At 34.2% G+C, this 19,647-nt stretch overlaps 1 protein-coding gene across 21 annotated transcripts in view; it reads right to left on the minus strand.

Annotated features, from left to right (window-relative positions):
* Window positions 1-19,647, minus strand: part of APAF1 (apoptotic peptidase activating factor 1) — a 115,278-nt gene that overhangs the window by 77,763 nt on the left and 17,868 nt on the right. For all 21 annotated transcript variants that reach the window (XR_012510721.1, XR_012510720.1, XR_012510719.1 and 18 more), the window contains 8 exons: window positions 19,280-19,447; window positions 18,425-18,556; window positions 15,996-16,109; window positions 15,360-15,544; window positions 11,794-11,920; window positions 10,751-10,876; window positions 8,461-8,592; window positions 4,971-5,096 (listed from right to left, as the gene is read on the minus strand). Coding sequence is in view for 5 of the 21 variants with exons in the window: in XM_045522452.2 (XP_045378408.2) it covers window positions 4,971-5,096; window positions 8,461-8,592; window positions 10,751-10,876; window positions 11,794-11,920; window positions 15,360-15,544; window positions 15,996-16,109; window positions 18,425-18,556; window positions 19,280-19,447 (1,110 nt within the window). In the remaining 16 variants the exon portion in view is untranslated. The remainder of the gene's footprint in view (window positions 1-4,970; window positions 5,097-8,460; window positions 8,593-10,750; window positions 10,877-11,793; window positions 11,921-15,359; window positions 15,545-15,995; window positions 16,110-18,424; window positions 18,557-19,279; window positions 19,448-19,647) is intronic.

The following is a 19,647-nucleotide window of genomic DNA, read 5'->3' on the forward strand; positions in this document are numbered from 1 at the left end:
GCTGATTTTTCAGCAGAAACTCTACAGACCAGAAGGGAGTGGCACAATATACTTAAAGTCATGCAAGGGGGGAACTTACAACCAAGAATACTCTCCTCAGCAAGGCTCTCGTTCTGACTTGACGGAGAAATCAGAAGCTTCACAGATAAACAAAAGCTAAAACATTTCAGCACCACCAAACCAGCTTTACAACAAATATTAAAGGATCTTCTCTAGTCATCAAACCGTAAGAAAAGAGAACAAAAAAGAAAGAGAAAAAAAAGAGACCTATGAAAGATTGCTTTGGCTGTTCAGGGTCTTTTATGGTTCCTTATAAATTTTGGAATTGTTTGTTCTAGTTCTGTGAGGAATGTCATGAGTATTTTGATGGGGGTTGCGTTGGATCTGTGGATTGCTTTGGGTAGTGTGGCCATTTTGATAGTGTTGATTCTTCCAATCCAAGAGCACAAGAAATCTTTCCATTTCTTTGTGTCATTTCAGTTTTCAGAGTATAGGTAACCTCCTTGGTTAAGTTTATTTCTAGGTATTTTGCTATTTTTGATGTAATGGAAATGTCTCTGCCAGTTACAAAATTCTGGTTTTTGAAGTGAAAAAAAAGTGAATGAGGGGCCGCAAATGGCAAAATATCCCTTTTTTATGGGTGAGTTGTACTCCATTACATAAATCTATATGCTGTATCTTCATTATCTATTCAACTATTGATGTGCACTTGGGATGCTTCCATATCTTGGCAATTACAAGTAATGTTGCTGTTAATAGCAGGGCATATGTATCTTTCTGAATTAATTCTTATTTTGTGCTTGGCTTTATTCCTTTGATAACTATGTAAGTTTAAAAAATTAAAGCTCTAAACGTTCTTAGAAAAAATGAACAGTACATATATGTTAATTTAAAAATATATGTGCAGTAAAAAATAAATAAATAAAAGGTTCTATCAAGCCATGGAAGACACAGAAGAAACTTAAAGACATATTACTAAATGAAATAAGCCAGTCTAAAAGGCTACAAACAGTATGATTCCAACCAAATGACATTCTGGAAAAGATGAAGCTATAGAAACAATAAAAAGATCATGGTTCCCAGGGGTTTGGGGAGAGGGTGGGAGGGAGGAATGAATAGATGGAGCATAAGGGATTTTTAGGGCAATGAAATTATTCTGTATGATATTATAGTGGTGGCTACATGTCATTATGCATTTGTCAAAACCCACAGAATGTACAACATCAAGAGTGAACCCTAATGTAACTATGGACTTTGGTTGATAATAATGTGTCCATATTGATTCATCAGTTATACCAAATATGCCACACTGATGAGGGATGTTGAGGGTAGTATATGTGTGGGAGGGAGGGTTATGTGGGAACTTCGTATTTCCTGCTCAGTTCTGTTGTGAACCTGAAACTACTCTAAAAGAATAAAGTCTATTAAAAAAAAAAAAAAAAGGAAAATTATACCATGTTCTTGGAGTGGAAGAATCAGTATTGTTAAAATGGCCATACTCCCCAGGGCAACATACAGATTTAATGCAATCCCTATCAAGTTACCAACAATATTTTTCACAGAGCTGGAACAAAAAAAAAAGGTCAAAATTTATAGAAACACAAAAGACCCCAAACAGACAAAACAGTCTTGAAAAAGGAGAACGAAGCTGGGGGAATCACGCTCCCGAACTTCAGACTATGCTACAAAGCTACAGTAATCAAAACAGTATGGCACTGGCACAAAAAACAGACACATAGATCAATGGAACAGGGAAGAAAGTCCAGAAACAAACCCACACACAAATGTCAATTCATCTATGGCAAAGGACTCAAGAATGGAGAAAAGACCATCTCTTCAACAATTGGTGCTGGGAAAACTGGACAGCTACCTGTAAAAGACTGAAATTAGAAGTCTCTAACACCATATACAAAAATAAACTCAAAAGGGATTAAAGACCTAAATTAAGACCAGATACTCAAACTCCTAGAGGAAAACATAAGCAGGACACTCTGACATAAATCACAGCAATATTTTTTCAAACCAACTCCTAGAGTAATGAAAATAAAAGCAAAAATAAACAAATGGGATATAACTAAACTTAAAAGCTTTTCCACAGCTAAGGATACCATCAACAAAATGAAAAGACAACCTACAGAATGGGAGAAAATATTTACAGATGATACGACCAACAAGTGACTAATTTCCAAAATATACAAAGACAAATAACAAAAACCACCCAATCAAAAAATAGGCAGAAGACCTAAACAGACATTTCTCCAAAGAAGGCATACAGATGGCCAACAACCACATGAAAAGATGCTTAACATCACTAATTGTTAGAGAAATGCAAATCAAAACAACAATGAGGTATCACCTTCCACCAGTCAGAATGGCCATCATTAAAAAGTCCACAAATGATAAACGCTGGAGAGGGTGTGGAGAAAAAGGAGCCCTCCTACACTTCAGTGGGAATGTAAACTGGTGCACCCACTATGGAGGACAGTATGGAAATTCCTCAAAAAACTAAAAATAAACTTACCGTATGATCCAGCAATCTCACTCCTGAGCATGTATCCAAAGGAAAACAATAATTTGAAAAGACACATGTACCCCAATGTTCACAGCAGCAACACTGACAACAGCCAAGACATGGAAACAACCCAAATCTCCACCGACAGATAACTGGATAAAGAAGATGTGTGGGAGGTGTGTGTGTGTGTGTGCATGCGTGAACATGGACGCGCGAGTGTGCACGTGCGTGCGCGCGCGCGCACACACACACACACACACACACACACACACACAGAGAGGAATACTACTCAGTCATAAAAAAGAATAATATAATGCCAATGGATGGACATGGAGATTGTCATTTAAGTGAAGTAAGCCAGAAGGAGAAAGAAAAATATCATATGATATTGCTTATATGTGGAATCTTAAAAAAAGGACACCAATGAACTTATCTATGAAAAACAGACTCAGAGACAGAGAACAAACTTGGTTACCAGTGGGTAAAGAGGGTGGGAAGAAATAAATTGGGTATTTGAAATTTGCACCTCTTGGGGAGTGATGAAAATGTTAGCTATCTTGATTGTGGTGGTGATTTCACTGGTATATACATCTATCAAAGCTCATCAAATTATTTTGAAATATGTATAGTTTACTGTATAGGAATCATGCCATAGTTAAAAAAATTAATAAATAAAAAAGCTTATAGGACTAAAAGAGTATTTCAGAAGAGGGCTGCCTTAAGCTGCCCTCTGAAAAATCTTCTCTTACATGGATCACCCTAAAGAAAAGGCAGATACTTGGTATTTGTGAAGAACACATCAGAGAGGCCAAATCCATATCTGATTTATCTGAATAGTATAAGAATGCTCCCAGTATCTACTAAACGCTAGGAAATTCTATAAAGTAAAATTCTGCCCAGAAAGAATTCCTAGATGCCCTGAAGTAATTTATATAAAAAAGAGTTATCCTCAGTCAGCAAGGAGAGATCAAAGATTCAACCAGAGGACCAGCATCAAGAGTTTACCCCGCTGTAACTTAGGAGTCACCTAGTAACATTATCAAATCTCCTTCTCTAGAGATTGTAACAAACAAAATGAGCCCGGAGGGTTCAAGTATTTCCCTGAAAGAGGTACATGCCAAGAAAATTTATTGAGCACATGTTTTAAGTACAATTGTGTATAATGAACTTCAGAAAGATACAATAAGATGACAAGGCCTCTGCAGATCACAAACCTATATTCAAACATCAAAGAAACAGAAGACACATGAAAATGACTGAACAGTACAACACAATTACAAATGGAAATCAGAAAACCAAGCAGTTTCTGTCTATTCATATATACAGATACAGGTATATAGACAGATATGTATATATGTTCTCAGAACCAGATGGATGGATGTTATAAGAGAACATTTTCTGAAGAAGGCTTTGCATTTACTTTTTAAATTTACAGAATTTTGAGGGTCATCAAAAACTACAGACAAGTGAATTGGAGGCAAAAAAAATTCCATGAAGGACTAATGAAACATATATAGGGACAGTAGCTTAAATAAGCCCCCAAAATTAACTTGCCCAGAAGTGACAATGCATTGGATAAAAGCAGAGGTAGCAGAATGATGGAAACAAATTGGTAAAGAATAGAGGAGCAGAATGATGGAAAGTGAGCAGCCTTAGAGGTGTGCCTGATGAGCCAGGGTTTATCACAATTTAGAACATGGTACTTTTGTGTTCCAGCTAAAAATGGCAAGATGAAAGCAGAGGTAGAGAATTACTCTAGCAGCTGTGTACTGGGATAAGAAGGGATGGAGAGTACATCTTAGAAGGCTGCTAACAGACATGAGAGAATGACAGCATGAACCAGAGCAAACACTACAGAATGGGAGGGGAAAAGGTAAACCAGAGATGAGGAAGTCAAAGATGGATTGGACTTAACACCAAAGGAAAAAAGGAGAATCAATAAACTGGAGACGAGAGTAACAGTAGAGACAGGAGTAAGAGAGAAAGTGGCATTACAATCTTATTGAGAAGGTGGAGATTTAAGAAAGAACTTGGTTTTTATTTTAAAGACAATAAATTTCAGGAGACAAAATAAGCTTCTTTCTCTACCTCTGAGCTTCCCCCATACGATTTCTCAAAAACAAGAATGTAACAACATAAAAGGCAGAATTAACAAATGAAAAATAAAAGCAGAATCTTTACAAATTTGATCCCATAAATGTCAAAAGATTTTATGAAATCATAAATGACATATATGCTTAAAAATTAGGAATTCAAATTATATGAACTTTAAAGTATAAGGTAGTAAAACATTAATAAACAATCATTATGACAAGCAATTAGTTTTATTAAATATGCTCCTGCAAACTGAAGGAAGCTCTTTCTGTAGCAATGTGAAAAACAGAAACCTGTTTCCATAACTCAATCATAAGATGATAAAATTATGTACAACCCATTTTAACAATGAACAAAAGCATACCTTTAATGTTCCATCAGCTGAACAACTAGCCAAAAGCTTATCATCTGGTGAAAATCTGCAGTGATTGACTGAATTTGTATGGCCAAACATGGTATTTCGACATTCTTTTTGATTCACATCCCAGAGCTATTTGAGAAAGATAAAAAGATAACTGGAAAACTAGCACTGAATGGGAAAAGTTAGAAATCATGTAAAGTTCTTCCTTCCCTCTCAAGCTTTTTCAATTACAGAAAGATGTTCAGTTCACAGTTTGACAGAGGTGTCAAACACAACGGTGAACTTGTGATTAACAAGTAATGAGCAGCCCTTAGATCAGCACCTAAATCTACTAAGGGACTTGAAGGCTTACCTAGGCTTCAGTCTGAGCACTAAATAACTAGCTAGGCAAGTACTGCTTATTTTAACAAAGTAGTTTCAAATCACTATTATTTTATTCAGCTCTATAATAAGTAATGTGTAAAATAAACCGTCCCCTAATTTTTTTATCCAACTCTAAAAATGGTCATTTTTAAGATTTCCTGATGTAAACTTTGAGTCTACTAACTAGGGTAAAATCTATTAATACTCTAAAAAAGTGACTCAAAAAATACAGAGACTGCAGAGATAGATATAAATACATTCGACAAGAAATATAAGGGGTTAGAAGAGCAAGTTAAACAACACTTCCTGTAAGTAATCAACCAAATCCAGAATGTGAGACATTCCCCAGGATAAATGACTCAATTTCTCTAACAAATCAAAGGCATTAAAAAAAAAGAGGCAGATGGGAAGGGAAATTTTTCTAAAATGAAAGAGACTTGGAGACATATCAACCAGATGCCACCTGAAGTTTGGATTCTTTTTTTTTCCTTTAAATGGAGGTACTGGGGATTGAACCCAGGACATCCTGCCACTGACCTAAAACCTTCACCCTGAAGTTTGAATTCTGACTCCAATAAATCTATGATAGAAAGATACGTTTTGAAACTAATAACAAGGACCAGATATATTACAAAATAACTAATACTACAAAATTACTAATTATGTTAGGTATGATGATGGCATGGTATTTATGTTTTAGACCTCAGAGATACATGCTGAAGTAACTGGGTGAAGTGACATGGTATCTGGGATTTGCTATAAAATGCTCTCTAGTCCAAAAAAATGGGAGGTGATGGGGAATAAAATGAGATTGGTAAAATATTGATAATTGCTGGAGCTAGACAAAGGATACCACAGGGATTCTTTATCATTCTCTCTCTCTTGGGCTATGTTTGAAAAGTATAAAAACATGTAAATAAAAGAGGCAGTAGTCATCTCTGATGATTTATGCAACAGATTAAACACAGAAGAAGAAATTATTTATCTCCCAAAATTAATTTTGGTAAAATCCCTTTGGAAGTGATCAGTGAGGTAAGTCCTGTTCTTTTTGTCCATCTCCCTCCTTGGCTCCTTTATCCCAGTACGAGACAAACCCAATTCTGCAGATAAAGCAAATCATATGGGGGCATCTTCATATTTTCATCTTTTCATTGGCTTCTCTCAGTTCAAAAAGCACAAGAATTAAGTTCTAACAGCCCTCATGGTAATGCAGGTATGGTATGACAGGTCTTAAAACTTGGCCTTAATTAAGATTATTGACCAACCAATAACCTCTTTTCACATCTTAGAGAATTTTGTCTATATTTAAAAGGAGGAAATAACATTTCTACAAAACGTTAAAAAGAAGTATCAAAAATTATTCATAAATATTTGCAGTATAATTATCCCAATTTTCCATCTTGAGAAGCAATGACAAATTTTAGTAAGTCAGATAGAGAAAGACAAATACTGTACAGTATCACTTATATGTGGTACCTAAAAAATACAACAAGCTAGTGAATATAACAAAAAAGAAACAGACTCACAGATGTAGAAAACAAACTTGTAGTTACCAGCAGGAAGAGGGAAGTAGAAAGGGGCAATATAGTGGTAGGGGATTAAGAAGTACGAACAATTACATGTAAATAAGCTACAAGGATATATTGTACAACACAGGGAAAATAGCTAATATTTTATAACTATAAATGGAGTATAACCTTTAAAAATTGTGAATCACTATACTATACTTCAATAAAAATATTACTCACAAATAGTACAAAAATCTTATTTTTTAAGATAGGTTATTCAATAGGGTAAAGCTTTTCCAAGTAAAAATGAGCTATAATTGTAAGATATTATGTTACTACATTATTATGTTATTTTGATCCAATCTGGTATTTTTAAATTGTTTTCTGCAGGGCCTTAGGGATTCCAAAAACATGCCTGAAAGGCACTATGGGGGTTGGGAGGGAGTAAAAGAGGAAATATGAGAGAGGAGAAATGCAGGCCCACACCCCCACTTCAACCGGAGCAAGGGGCTTTATCTGTTTTATACACTGAGCTTCCACGTAAGTTTTCTTCTGGAGGAAAAAAAAAAAAAAGATACAGCTTCTACTTCCTGAAAGGGGGAGGAGGGACAATTTTCAACAACTGTTTCAATATTTTCTTAAATTTAAAAAAAAATAGCTTATTTAAATTTCAAAACAGTCTATCAGGTTTTTCAAACTGAAATGTTCTACATGCCCTTCCCAAAAATAAAATGGCCCATTGCAAAAATGTGACACTAAGAAACAACGGGCAGAACCCAAACCAAAAAAAGAATCCAAAATAAGTTAGTAGATATTTCCAGGATTCCAAAAAATTAAAAATTAAATTGAGCTATCTTCAGTATGCTACTTAAGGGGGGAAAAAAGATATAATCTTTTATAATTTTAATTATAAAACAGCATCAAACATACGGAACGAATATATAATTTTGGTTTTAGTCTGGTTTAAAAAGTTTTTTTTGCTATCTGTACCTTTTTCCCCTCCTCTTTCTGATAACAGACCCTCTCTTTTGAATCAAGCCCCACTTATAATTCAACTGGAGCTGACCTAACCTCATTTGTCCCATTTCTACATGGCTAAATTTGTGACCTCTTGGCCAATTGAAGGATTCCATCCTACTGACCACTAGAGTTATTCAGCAATGCATATGTAACCCAAACCAGGTCAACTAGTTTTCTCTATCGGAAAACTATAGGATCTGGGAAAAAGCAGGTTTCTCTTCCTCTGTGAATGAGCTGTAACATCTATGTATTCTTGGAGCTAAGGATAGCCATATTTCCTGCCACACAGAGAGAACAAGCCTGAACCAACAACAAAGAAAAAGGAAACAAAGTCTAGAGATGGAGAGGGAGTTGGAGCCTGAGTACTGTTTAGGCATCTGAATCAGCTATGCCTGAAGCCATGCTTCTTCCAGATTTTTCAGTTACAAGAGCCAATAATATCTTTGCTAATGTTGCTGTTGTTTAGGCTAATAGGAAGGTTTCTATCCCTGCAACCAAAAGATCTCTGATGAATAAATGAAAAAAAAAACAAAAAACAAAGGAGAAGTTCTGATGTATCTATCAAATTTACCTATACAATTCTTATTATCCATAACACTTACTTTGAGGAAGCAGTCACTTGAACCAGTGGCTAAGAGAAGGTGATTACTGTTGTTGGTGAAGTGGCAGCAATTGACTTGCTCTGAGTGCTCATCATAGGTGTGCACTAGTTCCCCAGTCATAGAATTCCAAATCTAAAGAGAACAGAGAAAATGAAATTCACAACTACCCCTTACTTTCAAAGGGAAAACAGAAGCAAAGCAAAAATGAGCTGCTCTGCAAATGTTATCCATCCTGTTGACCAGATTTTCCCAGTCAGACATAATGCTAATGAATACCTCCTCCTTCCCTAAAATATGTCAGCATTTTGCCAGGATGTTTTTTTTAAAAAAATTACCTGCAAGTCTATACATATTGCTTTCTAGAGCATAATTAGAATCTCATGAAAACATAACATTCTTCAAGGGCAAGATTTCACATGTTCATACAAATGACAGCAAGCAAAGGAGTACTATAAAGGGGATAGAATAATAGACTTTGGATGGGAAAAATTAAGTCTAGGACCTGGCTCTATCACTTACAAGTTGTGTGTCCCTAGACAAGTCCTTAATTTACCTGCATCTCAGTTTTCCCCTCTGTAAAATGGGAATACTTGTACCTCTGCTACACAAGGCTTGGTGTCAAATGGCAAAGAACTTGATTAGTGATCTGCTGACGTCAAGGTACTAATAACAATACTAAGTACAATACTAAGTACTAATAATAAGTAAAGGTAGATATCTCAGTGAAAAAAGTAAAGGCTTTAGATTCTGAGCAAAACCTAGCTTTCAACCCTGGCTCCATTAGTTATCAGTTAATATGAGCCCAGGAAAATTCATCTCTGGACCTGTTTCCTTATCTAAAAAATGGACCAATATTCACTTTGCAAGTTGTAGTGAGAAACTGATAATGTAATATGAGAAAGTGTGTCACATAAAGCCTCATGCAGTGTTAAGCTCTCAGTAAAAAGTGATCATCTTCCTAGTTACTATGTAAGACAAATAAGTCTGTTCCACTGAACAACAAACAAAAGAAACAGATTACCTAATGAATCTTCACTGGACTTTGGACTTTTAGAGGTACTAATGTCCCTCCTATAGCATTTTCTTTTTATCTTATCAAAACACTCCCCAGAGGTCCAAAGAGTTTATTTTATTTTAAAGTTCTTTAATAGGTATTTCTGCTTCTTGATTTAAATGTTGAGTTCTTACAAAACAGAAACTTGAAGTCAATACTTTATGGTAACTATTAATAGACTATAACCTTTAAAATTAAAAGTATAACCTTTAATACTGTGAACCACAATACTGCACACTTGTAATTTATATACTGTCCACTAACTATACGTCAATAAAAATTAATTAAAAAAAAAAAAACCAGACACATGAGCCACACAGCTCTGACTCTGGAATGGCACAGAGCGGCCAACTCTAAGTCTGACTGAGGGTAGAGGCTACAGTGAATTAACAGACTGGCTGTAAAGCCACCTACAGAGTACCACCTATCAAAAGGTAGATTTTTCCAAAAATCTCAGTTTAGTCTGGACACTCCAGAGCCCTCTTCAAGTAAGTGCAAAGTCCAGGAAAACTCCCAAGCCAACTTTCTTGCCCCCAGGTCCACTAAGGCCACCCCATCTAGCCAGATTCAGCATTCCACAACCCTTCTGGAAAAAAGCATGAAGTGAGGTTTCCCCTCCATTTATCAAACAAAGCATTCCCTAAGACTTCAGTTTCTCTAAAATTCCACATGAATACTCTAGCTAAGAGCCAAATTTAGAGACAAAAAAGAAAAATTAACAAAGAGAGAAAAAAACCCACAGGGTAATTTTTATATTTATGTTTTAGACTAGTAACCTGATTGTTAGTTTGTTCATCCATCTGGTGTTGCACTGAATATAAGCTAGTTCATAAAGGTAAAAAAAAGTCTGGGTTGTATTTCACAAATTATGTATTTTACAACAGGAATCTGATCTCAGACGATAATTTTGTGCAGCAACACTTCTAATCACAGTACACTCAAAGATTTCAACTGATATTTATCCCACAGACTTGCCAATAAATGTCAGGCAAATTCATTAATTTTTAATTGTTTTTCCCAGCTGCCTGGTAAATATCACAGGCTGATCAGCCTAGGCACTTTTGCAGGTGCTTAAAAATAAAAAAATTAATTTACAATGGATAAAAATTGGTTGGCCTTAAGTTAGCAGGTCAACAGGCAAGAGTCCTTTAACCCTACTTACTCTAGTCCCTCTATTATAGAAAAAGAAAATAAATTCTGTGGTGATTACAACTCAAGAAGAAAATATTTCCCTACCTTCACTTTTTTATCCACTGAACAGGTTGCTATAAATTTGTCATCTGCAGAGAATGCACAGCAAAGCACTTCATCCTCATGAGCCTTGATCTCTAGAAGTTTCTCTCCTGTTTCAGCTTTAAATACCTGCACAAGCAACAACAAAATCTTTTTACTATAACCACTTAACCAGGGGCCATCATTCAATAAAAATCTTAGAAGATTTTAATCACTGTTATTTTGCAACAGAAACGAACTTTGGCAGTATCACTCAAAAAATCAGAATTTCTGTCAGAATTCAGATGCCTTAACATAGAGAACGACCCACTGTTAAATGTTTGTAATATCAGTAAAAAGAACTGGCAATACAGCTTCAGTTCTTGCAAATAGTTTGGCAAATCCTTAACAATCAAATAGGAAACACCTCTTTCAACGTGCTTTATTTCTGCAGTCTAAAAGCCAAAGTTAATAAAATCAGTAATAAAGTACACATATAGAAATAAGGCTTACAGTCATAGTCTTGCCATCTTAAACGTTTCAATTAATTTGATTTTATTTCCTTCAAAATTAAAAGACAGAGTACTAGTTTAACGAAAAGCACTCATTCGTGTTTTCTGAAAACAAATGAGAAATTAAAGAAAATTCCTTCAAGCACCTTACAAAATTATCCAATTCCTATTTACAGTCAGAAATCTATGACTGAGCCTATGATAAAATAGGTATTTTACTTAATCACTGTTTTTTAATCACAGCCCTCTTCACTGTGCTATGAGGTCCTTGTGTCTTTTATCATTTCCTCACTACCCTTAGCTGGCACGTGGATGACAGCAACTGACTGCTAGGGTAAAAGGCACTTGAGTGTCACCTGGCAAGTTTAGAATTATAAAACACACAACCACATCTGTTAAATCTGTAGAGAATGCGTTCGTTAAATGACCAAGAGATCTAAATATTTCTCTATTCTTAATGTGTAATTTTCCTGAATTTTAGGATTTAAATATATCCCAATATGCACAGTATCAGGTACATGACTCTTTCAATTTTTCTCAAAAGACAGGCTTTACCTGTAAGGTTTTATCAGCTCCACAAGAAGCTATTCTTTGACCATCCTCAGAAAAACAAGCATGGTAAACAGCATCTGTATGGGGGCAGACAACTAAGCGGGAGAGATTCTTGATGTTTTTTTTGTTTCTATACACAAGGAAAAAATGAATAGAAACCCAATAAATAAAGTAAAAGTAATTATTTTCTTTCAGTAATACATCATCTTTTACATAGTTGTTTCCCAAAATGAAACTCTTAAAATTAAATTACCAACGTGTAAATGACAGCATAGATCACCTGAAGAAAAAAGCATGATATAACAAAGCAGCATTTTAAAACAAATGTTACCCTACATCAAGCAATCTGTCATGTGTCACAAGTATCAGTGAGTTGGGAATCCAGTTAATCAAATACGTATCACTTTCTATTTTCCTCTGATACATTAATAACATGTGCAGAGAAAACATTATATAAGGGTATCTTCAGAAAAAATCCTTTTTTAGAAGGAAAGAGCTATAGCAAAATGAACCTCATTTCCTAACTAAAGTATGACATTACACCCACCATGATGATGATGCACTTTAAAACTGCTTTTCTCTAACTACAGTTATTCAGATACAGAGAAAAAAAGTAACGTTATTTTTTTGGTACCTTAATCTGCTAATTACTCTCTATTTCACTAATATAGATATTACATTATTTCACTTAGGCTAAAGGGTAAAGGAATGTAATGTATACTAAAAATGGAGAAAATATTAAAAATGTCAAAATTCCACATATATATACCCCAGTCATTATGGGGTAAATATGTTAAATGGCATATTTTAAGAGCCAAAGGTTCTCTGAAAAAAATACGTATTTTATATATACATATATATGTACAACTGAATCACTTTGCTGTACACCTGAAACCTTGTAAATCAACTATACTTCAGTAAAAAAATTTTTTTTAATTTTTAAAAAGAGTTAAAAGTTAGGAATCAGATAAACCTAAAGGGTAACCCTGCTGCTGCTACTTATTAGGTATGTAAACTTAGGCAAATTACTTAACCTAGTAAGTTTCATTTTCCTCATATGTAAAAAGTGAGTAATGATACCTGCTCTAAATAAACAGTGCCTGGCACAAGATGCCACTTGTTATTCTTTAAAAAAATTAACCACACATAAAACAGACCAAATGAAAAAAGGGAACACAAAGGTAAATCAGACTTAAATCTTGCCTACAATTATTAAACTTTACTAGAAGTGATAAAATAAACTATAAGAATTAGAGTGATGAGAATCTAGAAGAAAAACAGGTAAGTTACTAGCAAAGTTTAGAGAACCAGATTAAGAAAATACTTCCCATTGATCTATCTACTCAATTCCTCAAAACTCAAAAAGTGACCTGTCAAATTGATGGGCATATGGTCAAAAAGTATTAGATAAATAACAAATACACGAATAAATGATTTCTTTGAAAACTGAAACTCAGTTAAATTAAGCTTATACTATCCTAAATGTTCTACAGGGAAAAACAAAAAGCTTCCCAGTACTGAAAAATAACACATTCTTTGAATATGACCTGGTCAGACCCAACTTAAAAAATACAGCTATAAATGATTAACCACCCTATGAGAGAATACTACAGACTGAAATGCAGTTGATGAAACAAAAAAAAAAAAAAAAAAAACTCAACAATTCAAAAGAGAACAAAGAACTAAACTTACGCCCATGTTTGATTATTAAAATTCTATTTCAGCCACTAACTAAAAACTAAAACATGAATTCAGTCAGTCTTCCACAAACTTCAACTGAATACCAATTACATGGAAGGCAAAATGCTAAATGGTATTCGTAATAACAACTAATATTTATTGAGCACTTTCTATCTTTCTATGATCTAGGTATGTCTGTACACACACACACACACTCTCTTAATCCTCACAATGCTATGAAATAGTACCACTAGAAGAGAAGCTGAATAACATTCCCCCAATGATACACAGCTGAAAAATAATAGAGCTAGGATTCAAGCCCAGGCAGTCTAGGGCCAGAACCTGTTATTTTAACTTCCAAACGTCTTTTACCACAGAACAGATGGACAACTATGGGAGAAAAACAAGTAAACAATCACCATAAAATGAGACAATGCTACAATATTGGGTAAACAAGTATTCTAGAATACAGACAGATTTAATGAGTTAGGTGGCCGCTTCCAGGGAGTGAAACCTCTTCCCAAGAAAGTGTTAAAAGAATGGTTAACTGGGAAGTGAGAAGGTAGGGGAACATGAGAAGTCTGACTTTTCATTTTATATCCCTCTAATACTGATTTTTTTAAATCAGGAACGTGGATTGCATTAAAATAAAAATAAAGTCAATGAAAAATTAAAATTTTAAATTACAAAATTTTAAACTCTCTCCTTTATGGAACCTTCCTAGAATTCCTCACCCATCCAAGTCAATTACCCACGTTTCAGTTACACTATTTTACATACTTCTGTTGCATTCATCACATTATATTATGATTATTTGCTTAAACTTCTTTCTTCACTACTAGACTGTAAGCAACTTGGGGAGAGCTTCAGCATCCAGTAACAGTATTTAGTACATTAGAGAAACTCAAATGTTTGTTGAACTAAACTGAATTAGAGGAATCACCCACGGCAGCCTGAATTATTTGGAAAGAGGGTCTAGGGCTTTATAGATCACAGACAACAACCTAGAGGTCAATTTAGATACAAATTACACATATGAAAAGATGACCATTTATACTTATTATTTTTAGCTATAAGAGAAGTATGGCATATAGAACGAGCATGAAAAATAAAGCTAGACTCAGTTTAAATTCCATTCAGCAAGCCACATGAACTTAGTCAAGTCTTAACCTGTCCTTGCCTCAATTTTCTCATTTATAAAATAGGGCAAATAATATTTACCTTATAAGGTTGTTTTGAAGATAAAATGAATAACGTATGTGAGCATACAGTATGAAATAGGCATTAAAAAGATATTAATTTACCCTTTCCTTTTACTAATTGGTAAGATTAAGGGAAAAGCACAATTGAATGGCCTCTTTTAGGAGCTGGAAGAATCAGGATTCAGCAGAAGTTTAATGAGGGCTACATGTAAGGCAAAGTGCTCATCACTTTATATCCAACTTCTCATTTAAATCTTCACAAAAATAGTAGTTACCTCAAAGGACTGTTATCTCTATTTTACGTATGAGAAAGGAGAACCTGTACCTTGTTCAAAATCACAAAACTTTAAGGTTTAAGAACAGCATCTCAAACCTAGGTTTGTGGTTTCAAAAACAATGCTCTTTGCTACTACACCGTATTACAATTAGTAAAGCATTTGATACTAATATTCAGGATGACTTGTCAAAACTCATCTTTATAGGCAAGCTTCTATCTCTACAGACTCTTTGAAAATATATATTTCTCCTATGGTTGTTTCTCTACAACTTTTCAATAAGAATGCCTGTTAAAAGTTTGAGCCCTTTCCAAAGTAGTTAAATCTTCCTGGAGTGAACTTATTTGCTACCTGAAAAATAATGACATAGTTAGCAGTCTGCTCCCTTTGGTTTCTCTCCTAACCTACTTACATCCACTCCAGGTAAAGCATTCCATTATCGACCTCCTGCTTGGCCTGCAGCTTAGCTTGCTGATAAACTTCTGAAGTTTCCAGTTCACAGAGACCCAGTTGTACAATATTAGGAAATGGCTGTCGTCCAAGAAGATGTCCATTTAAAGATAAAAACTCCTGGAAATTCTCACAGACAGTACCATCCTATGAACACAATGAAACCTCTCAGAAACATAACCAGAGCCAAGATCTGACCTTTTTCTGATTCTGTGATCTTGTTACTTTAAAGGCTTAAATGAGATATTTTCTCTATGAGCTAAAATTAAATAGCCAACCATTAGGTAACAAATACAAAGTGATCCTCTTCAGAATTCTAAACACAGTGTAAAAAATCTCATTATCAAAGTACTACTTTCTTAACACATTCTTTTTTTTTTTTAAAACACTGAACACTTTACTTCCACGGCTTTCAAACCTCAATCCTATTCATATTCCCAGTAGGAGAGGAAGCAAAATAATTAGGATAATCAAAGATTAAAGTAAGAAAACTATTGCTCTTCACTTCTTCTATTTTGCTTATCTCCACTAATAAATCTAGAATTAAGTGTCAAAATGAGATGTCCTGTAAGGACTTATTCCCCATATTAATATATACCTTTTCATCCAACATATGCCTGTATTCCACAAATTCATGAATCAGATGAGCAGGGCCTACAAGTTCTGTTTTTGCTTTAATCCAATCCAGGGAAAACATTAAAGCACATAGTTCCTTTAAAAACAAATAAATAAGATCAGGATCACTGTTAAAGAGATCAAAGTATTTTAAGTCTACCATCATTATCCTAACACTACTGAGAGAAACTAGATGTCTAGAGTTTAAGGATGAAAAGAACACATCATTAAGCACTCCAAAGAAACATAAAATGGACCTTACACCTTGACTCAAAATAAATTTCAGTTGGATTTAAGATTTAAATGTAAAATAGAAACTTCAAAAAATACTAGAAGATACAGATATTTACTATTCTTGTAACCCTGGGGTGAAGGAAACTTTTATAAACATGATACCAAAAGCAAAATACCAAAAAGAAAAACAGTGGTGTATTTAACAACATAAAAATTCAAATCTTTAATATAGTAGAAAACAATACAAATAAAACTTAAGACAAAAAATAAACCAGGAAAAAGATTTATTTATAACATGTATGAATGATGAGGGCTAGTCTTTTTTATAGAAAATTCTAATAAAACAGTAAGACAAACATTCCAATAGAAAAATAGGTAAAGACAATGGATGAGAGCAAATTCACAAAATAAAAAGTACAAATGGCCAAAAACATCAGTAGTAATCAAAAAGAAACAAAAATTTACTAATTTTTAATATCAGATTTCTAAAGGCTAAAATGAATGCTACTGGCATCAGAAGAAATTAAAATTTCTCATACACTGCTAGCAGTGATGGAAATCAGGACACCCTTCTAGAAGACAGTTTGACAAACTGTATACACCACTTACCCAGAATTACACTTATAAATGTGTCCTAAGCAAGTAAGTCAGATAAGTATGCTTAAGCAATGTAACTGTCCATCAACCAACTGAACAACCATAATGTAGCTATATAAGTATGTAGCTTTACAAATTACATCATTCTATATAAACTGACATAAAAAGATAACCATGAAAAAAAAAAGATATAAGACTACTTCTATTATGATCCCATTCTGGTTTTAAAGAACAAGTGTGTGTATCTGAGCAGCAAAATGATCCAGCAAAATACACACAGAAGCATTATGTACATCTGCAATGGTTGTGATCTTCGTTTTCTTCTTTCAGTTCTTCCCTAAACTTTTCCAATGAAAATTAGCCATTACCTTTAAAAATTAGAAATAAAGGCTAAAAAAGTAAGAAGAAATTGAATTCTGTCACACTACCATACTATCAAGTTTTTAAAAAGATGCATTGACCCAGTAATTTCAGTTCAAAGAATTTCCAAAGGAAATAATACAGGTGCAAAGACAAACAAGAATGTCCATTACAGCATCATCAGGGGAAAATAACTGAAAACAACCTAAATGTTCAATAATTACAGTTTGGTTAAGTAAGTAGGGCACAGATATTTACTGGAATACTATCATTCCAATGTAGACTATTAGATGTAAACTGTATTTTGCTAGGTGAAGGAAAAAAAACAGGCTACGACAGTACACCTTATTTCTAACCAAGAGATGATATACCTAAGCATAGAAAAGTTACTCAAAGTACATATAGTTTTCCAAAATGTTAACATTTTGAATAGCCGATAGTCATCACTTCAAATATTATCTACGTGTTGATGATTCCCAATTTTTATCTTTAATCAGTAATTTTCCCCAGAAATCCAGATTCACATTTCCAAGTATATACTCAGTATTTCCAGCCAGGTGTCTTAATATATTCCAAATGAGTCCCTAACCTTCCCTTCATCCCCCCAAAAATACTTGTTTGATCCACAGATATCCCCATCTCAACTCACAGCAACACTGATATTTCCACCGCACAAACCTGAAGTCATTTTGGACTCTCTCTTACAACGCACATCAAATACATCAGCAAATCATGATGATTCTACCCACGTATCATCACTTTCTCTCTCCTTCTATGCTTTGTTCTTCTGAGCACTTACTACCCCTTGACATAGTATATATTTGTCCCATGTCAGTCTCCCACCAGAATGTAAATTCAATGAGAGCAGGGACTTAGTGCCTGTGGTATATCCTTCATAATGAAGGACAACACCAGTACATAACAGGCACTCAATAAATTTGTTGAATGAATGAATATACTTTCCCACCTCCCATTTCCTTTTAAAACTGAAAAGCAAATCTATACCACCCATAAAGGATAGCTACAGGTATGAAGAATGAATCTTTAAGTGGTTCATTTATTGCAATTACTAAGGTACCTTTTGTCTACTGCAGGTAAAAACAATAACAAAAACAAAAATACTTACATACGTTACAATCCTACTTTTAGCAATAAAATTGTAAACATAGGACAAAATAAAAGTGAGATAAAAGAAAATAAATTTTAAATGGGTCATCTTACTTTGTGCATATTAGCACTGGCCATGTGATAGGCCAGAAAATTGTACCAATACATGCAGTCCTCTTGATCTGGTGAAAGAGTATGTAGCCGGCGATGTCTCTGGAACTGAGTGATTATCTTCTTGTGTAGATCCTGAAACCCAAACGAAACATTTCAGAGGACAGAAATAATTACATAACATAAGCATCACAGAAACTCCAGTTTCCAAAGCTATTTAAGAATGTATAGAGAGTCTCCCCACAAGATGCTTATTAATCACAAAAGGAAAAAATAATTAAATAATTTTTAAGTAACTTTACAGTGGAGAGCCAAACTTTACCAAGTAATCAATGTTAATATCACTGATAAGACATATCAATACCCTGATATGATGCACTGAAAAGGACACAATAGCATTTCTGTGGTGTTATTGCCAAAAATATATGAACTCGATCTAGTCAGGAGAAAATATCAAACAAATCCAAACTAAGGGACATTGTACAAAATAACTAGCTAGCACTCTTCAAAAGTGACCATAAAATAAAGCTGAGGAACTTTCATAAATTTGAAGAAACTAAGGAAACATGACATTATGATGCAACATGGAATCCAGAATTGGATCTGAATCTCAAAAAGGACATTAGTGAGAAAGCTGGCGAAATTCAAATAAAGTCTGTGGATTAGTTAACAGTATTGTATCAATGTTAATTTTCTGGCTTTGATAGCTGTATTATAGTTATGTAAAGATGTTAAAACATTGAGGGGAAGCTAGGTGAAAGGTATATGCATAGAAACTCTACTATTTTGCAACTTTTCTGAAAGTCAAAAATCATTTCAAACTTAGAAGTTAAAAAAAAATGTACAGAGTGCAAGTACCTGAAGCTGGCTGCGATTCTTCTCTGTAAGGAAATCTACTTGAAGATCATGTAGATAATAAAGAAATGATTTTCCATTCCGATCACAGAATAAGAGAGACTTATTAACAAACTCCTGCAGTATATCTTCAACTTCTTCAGTTTCCATGTCCCAGAGAATACATAACACCTAGAATCATTTTAAATGTATCACATTTAATGCATCACATTTAATGTATCACAATGCACAATGACCACAATCACAGACAAGATGTTAACACACAGAAAAAAATATTTTAAAGCCCTGAATAATACGTGCATTTCATAAGCTCAAATAGAAAAGAGAAAGAGTTCTAAAGAAGTCAGATGGTTCTCCAGCTTCACTAGAAC

This window comes from Camelus bactrianus, chromosome 12, assembly GCF_048773025.1.
Source record: "Camelus bactrianus isolate YW-2024 breed Bactrian camel chromosome 12, ASM4877302v1, whole genome shotgun sequence".
Classification (NCBI taxonomy): domain Eukaryota; kingdom Metazoa; phylum Chordata; class Mammalia; order Artiodactyla; family Camelidae; genus Camelus; species Camelus bactrianus.